The 17,061-nt window shown below is 46.1% G+C and overlaps 1 protein-coding gene across 1 annotated transcript in view; it reads right to left on the bottom strand.

Annotated features, from left to right (window-relative positions):
- LOC119979660 (ectonucleoside triphosphate diphosphohydrolase 1-like) overlaps positions 1-14,561 on the bottom strand; it is a 67,608-nt gene extending 53,047 nt beyond the window's left edge. Inside the window, exon 1 of the mRNA XM_038822189.1 lies at positions 14,330-14,561. Coding sequence (XP_038678117.1) covers positions 14,330-14,396 — 67 coding nt within the window. The 5' untranslated portion in view covers positions 14,397-14,561. The remainder of the gene's footprint in view (positions 1-14,329) is intronic.
- Between the last annotated feature and the right edge of the window lie 2,500 nt (positions 14,562-17,061).

The following is a 17,061-nucleotide window of genomic DNA, read 5'->3' as shown; positions in this document are numbered from 1 at the left end:
GTCAGTGACAGAGACCGAATGACGGTCAAAGACAGAGTGAGGGTCAGAGACAGAGCGACGGTCAGTGACAGAGACAGAGTGATGTTCAGAGACAGAGACAGAGTGACGGTCAGAGACAGGGTGAGGGTCAGTGACAGAGACAGAGTGACGGTCAGAGACAGAGTGACGGTCAGTGACAGAGACAGAGTGACGGTCAGTGACAGAGTGACGGTCAGTGACAGAGACAGAGTGACGGTCAGTGACAGAGACAGTGACGGTCAAAGACAGAGTGAGGGTCAGTGACAGAGACAGAGTGAGGGTCAGTGACAGAGAGAGAGTGATGGTCAAAGACAGAGTGAGGGTCAGTGACAGAGACAGAGTGAGGGTCAGTGACAGAGACAGAGTGACGGTCAAAGACAGAGTGAGGGTCAGAGACAGAGTGAGGGTCAGTGACAGATTGATGGGCCTGACGCAGGTCTGAGTTCCTCTTGTTTCAGAGAGTCTGGATATGTCAGACTCGGGTTTTTATTGTTCTCATTTCCGCTCCCGCTGCCAGTTTTCATTCTAATGTTTATCAGATCACAAATTCAAAGCAGGTGTCAGCCATTTGGCAATAAGCCTTTTTGTGGAAATAAAGAACAAAGACCAAAGAAAAGTACAGCACAGGAACAGGCCCTTCGGCCCTCCAAGCCTGTGCCGACCATGCTGCCCGACTAAACTAAAATCTTCTGCACTTCCTGGGTCCGTATCCCTCTATTCCCATCCTATTCATGTATTTATCAAGATGCCCCTTAAACGTCACTATCGTCCCTGCTTCCACCACCTCCTCCGGCAGCGAGTTCCAGGCACCCTCTGTGTAAAAAACTTACCTCGCACATCAAATCTTATTGATGCCTTTTCAAAATCCCAACAACTGGTATCAACTGGTATCTCTTTACCCATCCTGCTTGTTACATCTTCAAAGTATTTGAGTAAAATTTGTCAAATACAATTTCCCTTTCACAAAACCATGTTGGCTTTTCCCTTTGCCTGATCTTGTTATCATTTTCCAAATGACCTGCTACTCCTTCTTGTCTAATGGATTCTGGCATTTTCCCAGCAAGCAGGCTAACTGTCCGATAGTTTCCGCTTCCTGTCCCCTCCTTTCTTTAACTGTGCTGTTATATTTGGGATATTTCCACTTTTCCAGAATCTAAGGAAGTTTAGAAGATTATAAGCTTTGCATCTGCTATCTCCGTAGTCATTTTTTTTAATATCCTGGATTCCTGTCAGCCTTTAACCTTAGTAACTTTCCCAATATTTTTTCGCTACTGATTGTGACTGTCTTTCGTTCTCCTGTGATTATCGTACGTTCTCCTGTGACTGTTTTAAGTTCTCCTGTGACTGTTTTAAGTTCTCCTGTGACTGTCTTAAGTTCTCCCCTCTCTTTTACCTCTTGATTTTCTCCTGGACCTTTTCTGTGCGCCTCTCCTGTGAAGACACATGCAAAGTACAAGTTCAAAGTCTTTGCCATTCCCTGCTTTCCCGTGATTAATTTCCCAGTCTCAGCCTTCGAGGGACCATTGCTTACGTTAACTAATCTTTTCCTTTTTATACACTATGTAGAAGCATTTACTGCCGGTTTTTAGATTTTTTGGCAGTTTTTTCTCACATTCTAATTTTCTCTTTTTATTTAAAAAAATGTTTAATATACGAGCTTTGGAATTAATAGGAAGCTAATTCTGACTGGGCCAGATTTTATTCCCAATTCCCAATTGCGCTTGAGCAGATGGTGATGGGCTGCCCTCTTGAACTGCTGCAGCCCATGTGGTGTAGTTACCACAGTGCAGTTAGAGAGTTCCAGAATTCTTTAAGCATATCGTCACACACACACAGGTTGTTGTTCCCTCTTGCGGAGTAGTGGGGAAGTAGTGGAAGATTCCTGAGCTCATTACAAGCCTGTTGAACTGTGTTATGAACACCCCGTTCCTTGCCAACAAGTCCTGGCGTTAGACTCGAACCTGTAACCTCCGGCCCAGAGTTGGGGGCACTACGCACTGCGCCACAAGGTCGCCTCTCCAGGATTTTGACCCAACAACAATTAAGGAATGTTAATATGCGGCACAATAGCACAGTGGTTATCACTGTTGCTTCACAGCTCTGGGGTCCCAGGTTCAATTCCCAGCTTGGGTCACTGTCTGTGCTGTGTCTTCACGTTCTCTCTGTCTGTGTGTGGGTTTCCTCCGGGTGCTCCGGTTTCCTCCCACAAGTCCCGAAAGACATGGGGCGAGATTCTCCGCAAATGCGGAGAATCGTAAAGTCTGCCGTGGGACAGGCCGTGATCCACGACAGCCTTCACGCCCACTTCCGGGGCCGTTTCTCCCCCCCGGGTGGGGCTAGGAGCGCGGCCCCATGCGTCACGCCAAGCGTCACGCCGGATGACGCGACCGATGACGTCAGCCGCGCATGCGCAGGTGGGACAACGCCAACCCTCGCATGCGCAGTTGGCGTCTTTTCCCTCAGCCGCCCTGCAAGACGTGGCAGCTTGATCTTGCGGGGCGGCGGAGGGAAAGGAGTGCGTCCGTTACGGACGCACGGCCCGCGATTGGTGCCCACCGATTGCGGGCCTATGCCCCCCTTGGCACGGCCGTGGTACTGCTGTGCCAATCGGGCCCCCAGATGCCCCAAACGGGCATCTGGCGCCCGTTTCACGACGGCAGCGAGCAGGTGTGTTTGCTGCCATGTTGAGACGGGCGTGAAGGCCCGGCTGCTCGGCCCATCGGCCTCGGAGAATCGCCGCTCGCCGTATAAAACGGCGAGTGGCGATTCGTGGCGTGGGTCGGGCGTGGGGGGGAGAGAATAGCGGGAGGGTGTGAAAAATGTCAGGAAGCACTCCCGCTATTCTCCCACCCGGCGTGGGGGGGGGGGGGAGAATCGCACTCGTGCTGTTAGGTGAATTGGATATTCTGAATTCTCCCTCTGTGACCCGAACAGGCGCTGGAATGTGGCGACTAGGGGCTTTTCACAGTAACTTCATTGCAGTGTTAATGTAAGCCTACTTGTGACAATAAAGATTATTATTATTATTCCTGTTCCAAGCCAGGAAGGTGTATCGCATGGTGGGGAACCTCCAGGTTCTGGGGTGTTCCCATGTATCCCCATCACCATGAGATGGAAAAGGTACAGGTTTGCAAGGTTCTGTTGAAGAAGCCTTGATACTGTTGTTGCAAAATGTATATTTCAGTCACCCTTTGATATTTCCATATCGTCTGGTATATCATTAATTTTTACACCTTTGTATGCCTTTACTTTCAATTTGATTCCTCGTTAGCTTCCTGAGTTAGTCATGAGTGGTTCAGCCTTCTCATTGTCTATTTTTCTCAATGGAATATATCCTTGTTGAAAGTGATGAAATATTTACTTAATTGCTTGGGTTCCTCCGGGTGCTCCGGTTTCCTCCCACAGGCCAATGATGTACAGTTTAGGTGGCATGGCCGTGATAAAGTGCCCCTTAATGTTCAATGACATGCTGTGTAGGTGGGGTTATGGGGATAGGTGGGGGAGTGGGTCAGGGTGGGGTGCTCTTTCGAAGGGTCGGTGCAGACTCGATGGATCGAATAGCCTCTTGCTGCACTGTAGGATTTCTATAGATTCTATCTCTGCCATTGCTCCTGTACTGTCCTACATTTTAACATCTTTAGATAGAATCCCTACAGTGCAGAAGAAGGCCATTCAACCCATCAGGTCTGCACTGACCCTCTGAAAGAGCACGGTACCTCGGCCCACACCCCCGCAACCTCAACTGACACTAAGGGGCAATTTAGCATGGCCGATCAACCTAACCTGCACATCTTTGGATTGTAGGAGGAAACCGGAGCACCCGGAGGAAACCCACGCAGACACGGGGAGAACGTGCAGATTCCGCACAGACAGTGACCCAGCCGGGAATCGAACCTGGGACCCTGGAGCTATGAGGCAGCAGTGCTAACCTCTGTGCCACCAGTCCACTTTAGTCAACTTTATCATTGTGCCATTGTAATTGTCTTTGTTTACATTTAAGACACTAGTTTAGTCCATTTCTCACCCTCATGCTCAATGTGAAATTCTATCATATTCCGATTGTTTTTACACAGAGGGTCCTTTACTAAGAGTCCATTAATTAATCCTGTTTCATTGTACATTACCAGGTCTAATATAAACAGTAAGAAGTCTTACAACACTGGGTTAAAGTCCAACAGGTTTATTTGGAATTACGAGATTTCGGAGCACAGCTCCTTCCTCAGGTGAAGTGAGGGAGGAGCTACACCCCAAAAACCCGTGGTTCCAAATAACCTGTTGGACTTTAACCTGGTGCTGTGAACCTCTTACTGTGCCCACCCCAGACCAACGTCTTACTGTGAACCTCTTACTGTGCCCACCCCAGACCAACGTCTTACTGTGAACCTCTTACTGTGCCCACCCCAGACCAACGTCTTACTGTGAACCTCTTACTGTGCCCACCCCAGACCAACGTCTTACTGTGAACCTCTTACTGTGCCCATCCCAGACCAACGTCTTACTGTGAACCTCTTACTGTGCCCACCCCAGACCAACGTCTTACTGTGAACCTCTTACTGTGCCCATCCCAGACCAACGTCTTACTGTGAACCTCTTACTGTGCCCACCCCAGACCAACGTCTTACTGTGAACCTCTTACTGTGCCCACCCCAGACCAACGTCTTACTGTGAACCTCTTACTGTGCCCACCCCAGACCAACGTCTTACTGTGAACCTCTTACTGTGCCCACCCCAGACCAACGTCTTACTGTGAACCTCTTACTGTGCCCATCCCAGACCAACGTCTTACTGTGAACCTCTTACTGTGCCCACCCCAGACCAGCGTCTTACTGTGAACCTCTTACTGTGCCCATCCCAGACCAACGTCAGCATCTCCACATCAATGATATTAACTGTTCCCAGATTGGTTAAATTTTTCTAAAAAACTGTCCTAAACACACCCCACTAATTCACCCTCCAATGACCTTTGCCAATTTGATTTATCCAGTCTATATGAAGGTTAAATCACCAAAACGAACATATCTATGAGGAATAGTTCCCTAAGCCCATTAGCCTGCTGCTTTATTCAGTTATATTCTGGCAGATGTGAATGGAACTTCGACCCCACATTACTGCTAAATTCCCAATAACCTTTCACCCCCTTAGTAATCAAGAATCTACCCATCTCGGCCTTAAAAATATTCAGATTCTGCCTTTTCATAGAACTTACAGTGCAGAAGGAGGCCATTCGGCCCATCAAGTCTGCACCGGCTCTTGGAAAGTGCACCCTACCCAAGGTCAACATTCTCCACCCTATCCCCATAACCCAGTAATCCCACCCAACACTAAAGGCAATTTTGGACACTAAGGGCAATTTTATCATGGCCAATCTACCTAACCTGCACATCTTTGGACTGTGGGAGGAAACCGGAGCACCCGGAGGAAACCCACGCACACACGGGGAGGATGTGCAGACTCCGCACAGACAGTGACCCAAGCCGGAATCGAACCTGGGACCCTGGAGCTGTGAAGCAATTGTGCTAACCACAATGCTACCGTGCTGCCCATGGGGAAGAAAGTTCCAGAGACTCACACCCCTCTGAGGAAACATTTTGCCTCATCCCCACCCTAAAGTCATGAGTGACTTCAACTTCCCAAACATTGAGTGGAAACTCTTTAGATCAAATAGTTTGGATGGGGTAGTGTTTGTGCAGTGTGTCCAGGAAGCTTTTCTAACACAGTATGTAGATTGTCCGACCAGAGGGGAGGCCATATTGGATTTAGTACTTGGTAATGAACCAGGGCAGGTGATAGATTTGTTAGTGGGGGAGCATTTTGGAGGTAGTGACCACAATTCTGTGACTTTCACTTTAGTTATGGAGATGGATAGGTGTGTGCAACAGGGCAAGGTTTATAATTGGGGAAGGGTAAATACAATGCTGTCAGACAAGAATTGAAGTGCAAAAGTTGGGAACAAAGGCTGTCAGGGAAGGACACAAGTGAAATGTGGACTTGTTCAAGGAACAGGTACTGCGTGTCTTTGATATGTATGTCCCTGTCAGGCAGGGAAGAGATGGTCGAGTGAGGGAACCATGGTTGACAAGAGAGGTTGAATGTCTTGTTAAGAGGAAGAAGGAGACTTATGTAAGGCTGAAGAAACAAGGTTCAGACAGGGCACTGGAGGGATACAAGATAGCCAGGAGGGAACTGAAGAAAGGGATTAGGAGAACTAAGAGAGGGCATGAAAAATCTTTGGCAGGTAGGATCAAGGAAAACCCCAAGGCCTTTTACACATATGTGAGAAATATGAGAATGACTAGAGCGAGGTTAGGTCCGATTAAGGACAGTAGCGGGAGATTGTGTATTGAGTCTGAAGAGATAGGAGAGGTCTTGAACAAGTATTTTTCTTCAGTATTTACAAATGAGAGGGGCCATATTGTTGGAGAGGACAGTGTGAAACAGACTGATAAGCTCGAGGAGATACTTGTCAGGAAGGAAGATGTGTTGCGCGTTTTGAAAAACTTGAGGATAGACAAGTCCCCCGGGCCTGACGGGATATATCCAAGGATTCTATGGGAAGCAAGAAATGAAATTGCAGAGCCGTTGGCAATGATCTTTTCGTCCTCGCTGTCAACAGGGGAGGTACCAGAGGATTGGAGAGTGGCGAATGTCGTGCCCCTGTTCAAAAAAGGGAATTGGGGTAACACTGAGAATTACAGGCCAGTTAGTCTTACTTCGGTGGTAGGCAAAGTAATGGAAAGGGTACTGAGGAATAGGATTTCTGAGCATCTGGAATGGCACTGCTTGATTAGGGATAGTCAGCACGGATTTGTGAGGGGTAGGTCTTGCCTTACAAGTCTTATTGACTTCTTTGAGGAGGTGACCAAGCATATGGATGAAGGTAAAGCAGTGGATGTAGTGTACATGGATTTTAGTAAGGCATTTGATAAGGTTCCCCATTGTAGGCTTGTGCAGAAAGTAAGGACGCATGGGGTAGTGGGAAATTTGGCCAGTTGGATAACGAACCCGGCAGTCATCTCCCTGCAAAACAGATATACCGCTTTGGATACTGTTGGGGGAGATGGCTCACCAGGGGAAGGCAGCAGCAGCCAGGTTCATGGCACCGTGGCTGGCTCTGCTGCACAGCAGGGCAGGAAGAAAAATGGCAGGGCTATAGTGATAGGGGACTCGATCGTAAGGGGAATAGACAGGCGGTTCAGTGGACGCAATCGAGACTCCAGGATGGTATGTTGCCTCCCTGGTGCAAGGGTCAAGGATGTCTTGGAGCGGCTGCAGGACATTCTGGGGGGGGGGGGGGGGGGGGGGGGGTGAACAGCCAGCTGTCGTGGTGCACATAGGCACCAACGATATAGGTAAAAAACGGGATGAGTTCCTACAAGCGGAATTCAGGGAGTTAGGAGTTAAACTAAAAAGTAGGACCTCAAAGGTAGTAATCTCAGGATTGCTACCAGTGCCACGAGCTAGTCAGAGTAGGAATGTCAGGATAGATAGGATGAATGCATGGCTCGAGAGATGGTGCAAGAGGGAGGGATTCAAATTCCTGGGGCATTGGGACCGGTTCTGGGGGAGGTGGGACCAGTACAAACCGGACGGTCTGCACCTGGGCAGGACTGGAACCGATGTCCTGGGGGGGGTTTTCTAGAGCTGTTGGGGAGGGTTTAAACTAATGTGGCAGGGGGATGGGAACCGATGCAGGAAGTTGGAAGGTAGTAAAACAGGGACAGAAGCAAAAGGAAGTAAGGGGAAAAGTGCAAGGCAGAGAAGACATAGTCAAAAATCAAAAAGGGCGACAGTACAAGGTACAGTGACTGAGGGGAGCTCAGTGAATAGGCCCAGTAATAACAAAAGGAATAAAACTGGAGATGTTAAGATTCAAAACAGAGGTAAAAAAACCAACATAAGTGTACTTTACCTGAATGCTCGTAGTATTTGGAATAAAGTAAATGAGTTGATGGCACAAATCATCGTAAATGACTATGATTTAGTGGCCATTACTGAAACATGGTTAAAGGATGGTCACGACTGGGAGTTAAATATCCGAGGGTATCAAACTATTCGGAAGGACAGAGTGGATGATAAGGGAGGTGGTGTTGCTCTGTTATTTACGGATGACATCCGGGCAACAGTAAGGGATGATATCGGTGCTATGGAGGATAAGGTTCAATCCATTTGGGTGGAAATCAGGAATAGTAAGGCGAAAAGTCACTGATAGGAGTAGTCTATCGGCCACCAAATAGTAACGTTATGGTGGGGCAGGCAATAAACAAAGAAATAACTGATGCATGTAGAAATGGTACAGCAGTTATCATGGGGGATTTTAATCTACATGTCGATTGGTTTAACCAGGTCGGTCAAGGCAACCTTGAGGAGGAGTTTATAGAATGTATCCGCGATAGTTTCCGAGAACAGTATGTAATGGTACCTATGAGGGAACAAGCGGTCCTAGATCTTGTCCTGTGTAATGAGACAGGATTGATTCATGATCTCATAGTTAGGGATCCTCTCGGAAGGAGCGATCACAATATGGTGGAATTTAAAATACAGATGGAGGGTGAGAAAGTAAAATCAAATACTAGTGTTTTGTGTTTAAACAAAGGAGATTACAAGGGGATGAGAGAAGAACTAGCTAAGGTAGACTGGGAGCTAAGACTTTATGGTGGAACAGTTGAGGAACAGTGGAGAACCTTCCAAGCAATTTTTCACAGTGCTCAGCAAAGGTTTATACCAACAAAAAGGAAGGACGGTAGAAAGAGGGAAAATCGACCGTGGATATCTAAGGAAATAAGGGAGAGCATCAAATTGAAGGAAAAAGCATATAAAGTGGCAAAGATTGCTGGGAGATTAGAGGACTGGGAAATCTTTAGTGGGCAACAGAAAGCTACTAAAAAAGCTATAAAGAAGAGTAAGATAGAGTATGAGAGTAAACTTGCTCAGAATATAAAAACAGACAGTAAAAGGTTTTACAAATATATAAGACAAAAAAGAGTGGCTAAGGTAAATATTGGTCCTTTAGAGGATGAGAAGGGAGTTTTAATAATGGGAGATGACGAAATGGCTGAGGAACTGAACAGGTTTTTTTGGGTCGGTCTTCACAGTGGAAGACACAAATAACATGCCAGCGACTGATAGAAATGAGGCTATGACAGGTGAGGACCTTGAGAGGATTGTTATCACTAAGGAGGGAGTGATGGGCAAGCTAATGGGGCTAAAAGTAGACAAGTCTCCTGGTGCTGATGGAATGCATCCCAGAGTGCTAAAAGAGATGGCTAGGGAAATTGCAGATGCACTAGTGATAATTTACCGAAATTCACTAGACTCTGGGGTGGTCAAGGTGGATTGGAAATTAGCAAATGTGACACCACTGTTTAAAAAAGGAGGTAGGCAGAAAGCAGGAAATTATAGGCCAGTGAGCTTAACTTCGGTAGCAGGGAAGATGCTGGAATCTATCATCAAGGAAGAAATAGCGAGGCATCTGGATAGACATTGTCCCATTACGCAGATGCAGCATGGGTTCATAAAGGGCAGGTCATGCCTAACTAATTTAGTGGAAATTTTTGAGGACATTACCAGTGCAGTAGATAACGGGGAGCCGATGGATGTGGTATATCTGGATTTCCAGAAAGCCTTTGACAAGGTGCCACACAAAAGGTTGCTGCATAAGATAAAGATGCATGGCATTAAGGGTAAAGTAGTAGCATGGATAGAGGATTAGTTCATTAATAGAAAGCAAAGAGTGGGGATTAATGGGTGTTTCTCTGGTTGGCAATCAGTAGCTAGTGGTGTCCCTCAGCGATCCGTGTTGGGCCCACAATTGTTCACAATTTACATAGATGATTTGGAGTTGGGGACCAAGGTCAATGTGTCCAAGTTTGCAGATGACACTAAGATGAGTGGTAAAGCGAAAAGTGCAGAGGATACTGGAAGTCTGCAGAGGGATTTGGATAGGTTAAGTGAATGGGCTAGGGTCTGGCAGATGGAATACATTGTTGACAAATGTGAGGTTATCCATTTTGGTAGGAATAACAGCAAACGGGATTATTATTTAAACGATAAAATATTAAAGCATGCCGCTGTGCAGAGAGACTTGGGTGTGCTAGTGCATGAGTCACAGAAGGTTGGTTTACAGGTGCAACAGGTGATTAAGAAGGCAAATGGAATTTTGTCCTTCATTGCTAGAGGGATGGAGTTTAAGACTAGGGAGTTATGTTGCAATTGTATAAGGTGTTAGTGAGGCCACACCTGGAGTATTGTGTTCAGTTTTGGTCTCCTTACTTGAGAAAGGACGTACTGGCACTGGAGGGTGTGCAGAGGAGATTCACTAGGTTAATCCCAGATCTGAAGGGGTTGGATTATGAGGAGAGGTTGAGTAGACTGGGACTGTACTCGTTGGAATTTAGAAGGATGAGGGGGGATCTTATAGAAACATTAAAAATTCTGAAGGGAATAGATAGGATAGATGCGGGCAGGTTGTTTCCACTGGCGGGTGAAAGCAGAACTAGGAGACATAGCCTCAAAATAAGGGGAAGTTGATTTAGGACTGAGTTTAGGAGGAACTTCTTCACCCAAAGGGTTGTGAATCTATGGAATTCCTTGCTCAGTGAAGCAGTTGAGGCTCCTTCATTACATGTTTTTAAGGTAAAGATAGATAGTTTTTTGAAGAATAAAGGGATTAAGGGTTATGGTGTTCGGGCCGGAAAGTGGAGCTGAGTCCACAAAAGATCAGCCATGATCTAATTGAATGGCGGAGCAGGCTCGAGGGGCCAGATGGCCTACTCCTGCTCCTAGTTCTTATGTTCTTATGTTCTTATTACTGCCAGTGCATCCACTCTGTCTGTATCGACTTCCTCGACACACTCTTTCTACAATCTGTTTGATTTGTGCGCTTTCCACCTCCTCGATCAATATTTCCCATTGCTGATTTTTGGCTATGGACACATTTAATCGGGTTCCACTATAATCTGCTTTCTTTCAGTCATTTTCCTTGGCCTTAAATCTTCATTTCAATTCATTCTTCTTTCACTGAACATTCCAGTAATTGGATGTGATATGAACCCACTGCTCCATCAGCTCAGAAATACTTGTCCCCAGCTGGTGTACTATTAATCGGGATGACTCAAACCTTAGACAAAAGCTCCCAACCAAGGGGGAAGGGGTAGATTTAACACAGAGTGTGGTGCTCTAGGGGAGGCAGTGGCCTGCTGTTATTTTCACTGGATTAGTGATCCCGGCTAATACTTTGAAGACACTAGTTTCAATCCCACCATGCCAGGTGGTGAAATCAGAATTCAATATGAAACCATTGTCATTAAAAATATCATCTTATTCCCAAAAGTCCTTTTAGGGAAGGAAATCTGTCATCCTTACCTGGTCTGGCCTACATGTGACTCCAGATACACACACAGCAATGTGGTTGACTATTAAATGCCCTCAGGGATAGGTATTAAATAGTGACCCAGCCAACGATGCCTGAATATGGGGCTAGTTTCTCTGTATCCTCAGTACAGAGTATGGGCCCAATCTCCCCAGTACAGAGTATGGGCCCAATCTCCCCAGTACAGAGTATGGGCCCAATCTCTCCGGATCCTCAGTACAGAGTATGGGCCCAATCTCCCCAGTACAGAGTATGGGCCCAATCTCCCCAGTACAGAGTATGGGCCCAATCTCCCCAGTACAGAGTATGGGCCCAATCTCCCCAGTACAGAGTATGGGCCCAATCTCCCCAGTACAGAGTATGCGCCCAATCTCCTCAGTACAGAGTATGGGCCCAATCTCCCCAGTACAGAATATGGACCCAATCTCCCCAGTACAGAGTATGGGCCCAATCTCCCCAGTACAGAGTATGGGCCCAATCTCCCCAGTACAGAGTATGGGCCCAATCTCCCCAGTACAGAGTATGCGCCCAATCTCCTCAGTACAGAGTATGGGCCCAATCTCCCCAGTACAGAGTATGCGCCCAATCTCCCCAGTACAGAGTATGGGCCCAATCTCTCCGGATCCTCAGTACAGAGTATGGGCCCAATCTCCCCAGTACAGAGTATGGGCCCAATCTCCCCAGTACAGAGTATGGGCCCAATCTCCCCAGTACAGAGTATGGGCCCAATCTCCCCAGTACAGAGTATGGGCCCAATCTCCCCAGTACAGAGTATGCGCCCAATCTCCTCAGTACAGAGTATGGGCCCAATCTCCCCAGTACAGAATATGGACCCAATCTCCCCAGTACAGAGTATGGGCCCAATCTCCCCAGTACAGAGTATGGGCCCAATCTCCCCAGTACAGAGTATGGGCCCAATCTCCCCAGTACAGAGTATGGGCCCAATCTCCCCAGTACAGAGTATGGGCCCAATCTCCCCAGTACAGAGTATGCGCCCAATCTCCTCAGTACAGAGTATGGGCCCAATCTCCCCAGTACAGAGTATGCGCCCAATCTCCCCAGTACAGAGTATGGGCCCAATCTCTCCGGATCCTCAGTACAGAGTATGGGCCTAATCTCCCCAGTACAGAGTATGGGCCCAATCTCCCCAGTACAGAGTATGGGCCCAATCTCCCCAGTACAGAGTATGCGCCCAATCTCCCCAGTACAGAGTATGGGCCCAATCTCCCCAGTACAGAGTATGCGCCCAATCTCCCCAGTACAGAGTATGGGCCCAATCTCCCCAGTACAGAGTATGGGCCCAATCTCCCCAGTACAGAGTATGGGCCCAATCTCCCCAATACAGAGTATGGGCCCAATCTCCCCAGTACAGAGTATGGGCCCAATCTCCCCAGTACAGAGTATGGGCCCAATCTCCCCAGTACAGAGTATGGGCCCAATCTCTCGGTAAGCCAATGTAATGTGTTCTAATTTCCAATACACAGAGTGAACAGTGTTATGAAAACAATGGGAATTTGAAGGGAATTATATTTGTATTGGTGAACATTAGAAATAAGGTATCGTTTTAAGTGGGTTTAATTTAATGTTTATTTGCCTGGAGAAAAAACCTATAGTTAGATTCATGTTGGACAAAGGTATGTGTGGGTGTTGGTGTGTTCCTGTTGTGCTCAGAGAGAGCTGTGGTATGAAGAATAAATAGGCCAGCAATGGTATGCGGGTGTTGCTTAGAAATTGGGGCCTTGTAAAGTGGAGAAGCTTTTAAGTTTTAGTTAAGTTAATTTGATTGCTGTTAGAGATAGGAAGTGAGAGAGAAGGCAGCTCTTACAGCTTTGTTTGAAGCAGTTAGCTTTAGAAGGCTAAAGAATGACCAATTCTCTCAGCCTTGCGAGAAGAAAAGCAATATTATGGAATCATTGTTAAGAAAACAAATGCCAGAAATCTAAAGTCAAGCTAGTTAAGGAAACTAGAGAAATGAAAAGAAGTGTCCAAGTCGTCTGGAGTTAAGTGAAGAGAAACCAAGGTATTGTTTGTAAGAATTCAAGGAAGAGTAAGCAGAGTGTTCTGCATTAAATAGAAAATTGCAGTAACCAGATTTAAAAGTGGGACAGGAGTTTCAAAGGTAAATCAAACGTCTGATGCCATTTTAGAACAGTCTGGGAATCGAGAGGCAAAGCAATTGTGAGCAGTTTGTAACAGCAGTCAAGACAAAAAATTCTGATGGGGTTGGTATAAAATCCTGGACTAGATTTGCTGTTAGAAGTGGAGCAAAAGCTTTGTTTATTTAGAATTTGGAAAACCTGGTCTGGAGTTTGGAATGCAAACCGCTAAGGGAAAATATATTATGAGAGAAGATTTTAAAGTGTATTTTGGGGAGTGGAGTTTGGAAACTCTCACGTGACAATCATTTAGGGGGATTCTGAGAGGCATCCACAAATATTGACTTGGGGTTCAGAGTGGAGAGTGTATTTACCCACAGTCATCTTGTGTGATTAAAAAGGATTTTGTGTTAATGAGACCATTGTAGATGAAGATGTTCTTTGTAATCCATGTTAATCTTTAAATCTGTGTGTAATTGTCAAGGTATCCCAGGGGGTGGGTGGGGGTGAGGTGTATTGCATCATAATCCAATTTTTTCATGTTTGAAAAAACAAATTTCTTGTTGGTAAAACTAATTAGCAATCCTGTGACTGGGTTCCTCCATATTTTATTTAAGAAAATAAAAGTCAGTCTTTTGAGCCAGGTTCCGTTCTGGGATCTTCCCGTCCGGTTATAACATCATCTGGGATTGTAACAAAAGTAAGACATCAGAAATATTTGGGCAGGCAGGAAGCTGTCTCTAAAATCGTGATAATTAGAAAAATAGATCGCACTCAAGGCAGCTAATTTGCGGATTGAAACATTTTTGCATGCTCCGGTGACTAGGAAATGTATTACAGTACTCACGGTTAAACTGTGTGCCACTGGCTGTGCTCGGTGATAAACAATAGAGAACATGCTGCAGGCCCATCATGCCACACAACTTGTAGATACAGAATAGGTTGCAAACACACAAGATGAAAGCTTACGGTTCTGTGAACTGCTTTGTGAAGGGGTTGTTGGGCTTCGGTTGAAGAACAAAAAAGGTTCCGGAGGCTTTAGTAACTTTTTGCACAGGAAGTTTAACTGTGATCGGATTCTAGGATTCACACCCAGTGTAAGTATGCTGCTTTATGGATCGATGTGTTCGAACTTGTTATTCTGTGAAGAGGCTGGATGAGAGAATGTTTCAGGCAGAGTAAACTTGTTACTCATTATCAATATTGAATAGTTCACAGCCGAGAGAAACCACTTCTCCTTCGTCAGGAATCATCAGCAAGACTGAGCCGGACTGCTGGTCCTCCAATACTTACCTCCACCAGCGAGCCATGCAGAGGGAGAGACCCTTTCCAATTTGCTGTGTCTTCAACCTGATTTGAACCAACGCTATGGGGATTAAAGTTGGCCAAAGTGCCTCTCAGTTAGGGAAGGTGAACAGCAGGAATTCTCTACCTGATGCCTATAAAACAATGTTTGCTCGACATGTCCAGTGAAATGGAATCGAGTGTGAGGACCCCACTACCTGCTGATCAGCTCAGGCATCAGACAGCAACTGTGTCAGCTGAGGTGAGTATACATCACACTCATAACCAGCCTCACACACATTTACACATATACATCACACTCATAACCAGCCTCACACACATTTACACATATACATCACACTCATAACCAGCCTCACACACATTTACACATATACATCACACTCATAACCAGCCTCACACACATTTACACATATACATCACACTCATAACCAGCCTCACACACATTTACATCAGCACACAGGCAGTTAGAAATTACAGTTCAGAAAAAGGCCATTCAACCGAATGTATTTTTGCCAGTGTTTATGTTCTATGCGGGTGTCCACTCACCTGGAGGTAAATTGAGGTTACGTGAATATTTTTAGTTTAGTGTAATAATCAATCAACATACTATTATATGATTCAGATTAAACTTGTGGGAAATTTTTGTTTGAGCATCATGTGACTATTTTGACAGGCCACTGCATCCTGGAATGTTAGACAGAATAAACCTAACTGTGGATGAGCTAATCACAGATAACGGCTGAAGAGGCCGGTTATAGGTTGAGTCACATTTTCCGGCAGGAATGAATGGGAGTGGCAAGGATAACAACAGATGTTCCTTACATTAGTTTAGCTCATAGAATTTAGAACAGTACAGCACAGAACAGGCCCTCGGCCCTCAATGTTGTGCCGAGCAATGATCACCCTACTCAAACTCACGGAGCCACCCTATACCCGTAACCCAACAACTCCCCCTTAACCTTACGTTTTAGGACACTACGGGCAATTTAGCATGGCCAATCCACCTAACCCGCACATCTTTGGACTGTGGGAGGAAACCGGAGCACCCGGAGGAAACCCACGCACACACGGGGAGGACGTGCAGACTCCGCACAGACAGTGACCCAGCCGGGAACCGAACCTGGGACCCTGGAGCTGTGAAGCATTGATGCTAACCACCATGCTACCATGCTGCCCTCAATGCTACCATGCTGCCCTTAAGAAGAAGCATTTAAATTTAACTTTGTTTTAGAGTTGGACCTTGTGATGCTATGTGATTAGTTGTAATTGTACAATTCTTTTGATCATTAATATTCCACACTATGTATTAAGTAAATGGTTTAGAACATCACATTTTAAACAGTGACTATTGCTATCCACTTGTACTGGTTACTCACTCTGTATAAATACAGCTTGCACTGTAACTTTCTGTGTTAGATGTACAGAGTGTTACATTGAAAGAAACGTTACCAGTTCAGTCTTTGCTCCAACATTAAAGTGACTCAGTCCAACATTTATCTTGAGACCTCTAAAACAGTCACTGATATGGATTTGATTTAATTTAGCAAATCCCAAGATGATGCAATAAAGGCCCAATTTATAACTTGAGACAAAAGACTTCCTCCATCTTAAATCAATGGGCCAGGAAGATGCTGGAAAACACCTTTGATCTCAGCAGGAGGTGACAGAAACAAACTTTGGGCGGCACGGTAGCACAGTGGTTAGCACTGTGGCTTCACAGCACCAAGGTCCTGGTTTTGATTCCCGGCTGGGTCACTGTCTGTGCTGAGTCTGCACGTTCTCCCCGTGTCTGCGTGGGTTTCCTCCGGGTGCTCTGGTTTCCTCCCACAGTCCAAAGACGTGCAGGTTAGGTGGATTGGCCATGCTAAATTGCCTTTTGTGTCCAAAAAGGTTAGATGGGGTTATTGGGTTACGGGGATAGGGTGGAAGTGAGGGCTTAAGTGGGTCGGTGCAGACTCGATGAGCCGAATGGCCTCCTTCTGTACTGTATGTTCTTTGTTTAATGAGAGTAATTGACGCATGAGAGGACTAGTCAGAGAATGATGGGAAATGTCATCAATGGATGACCGTCACCCTCAAGAAACCAATTAGAAACGGGCTGGGCCAAGCACAGATTGAACACGCACCCCTTAAGCCAATTGAGAATGAGCCTCGCCTCATTCAAGCCAATCAGAAAACAATAACATCAGTGATCACGCTGTGGGTTGTGGTTTGGAAAGGGTTAATAAACAGCAGCTTTCTCTCTTGCTCGCCCCAGGGATGCACAGGACCGAC

Source organism: Scyliorhinus canicula, chromosome 16 (genome assembly GCF_902713615.1).
Source record: "Scyliorhinus canicula chromosome 16, sScyCan1.1, whole genome shotgun sequence".
In the NCBI taxonomy this organism is placed as follows: Eukaryota; Metazoa; Chordata; class Chondrichthyes; order Carcharhiniformes; family Scyliorhinidae; genus Scyliorhinus; species Scyliorhinus canicula.
The sequence above is the reverse complement of the archived record's forward strand: the minus strand, read 5'-3'. Positions and strand labels throughout refer to the sequence as shown.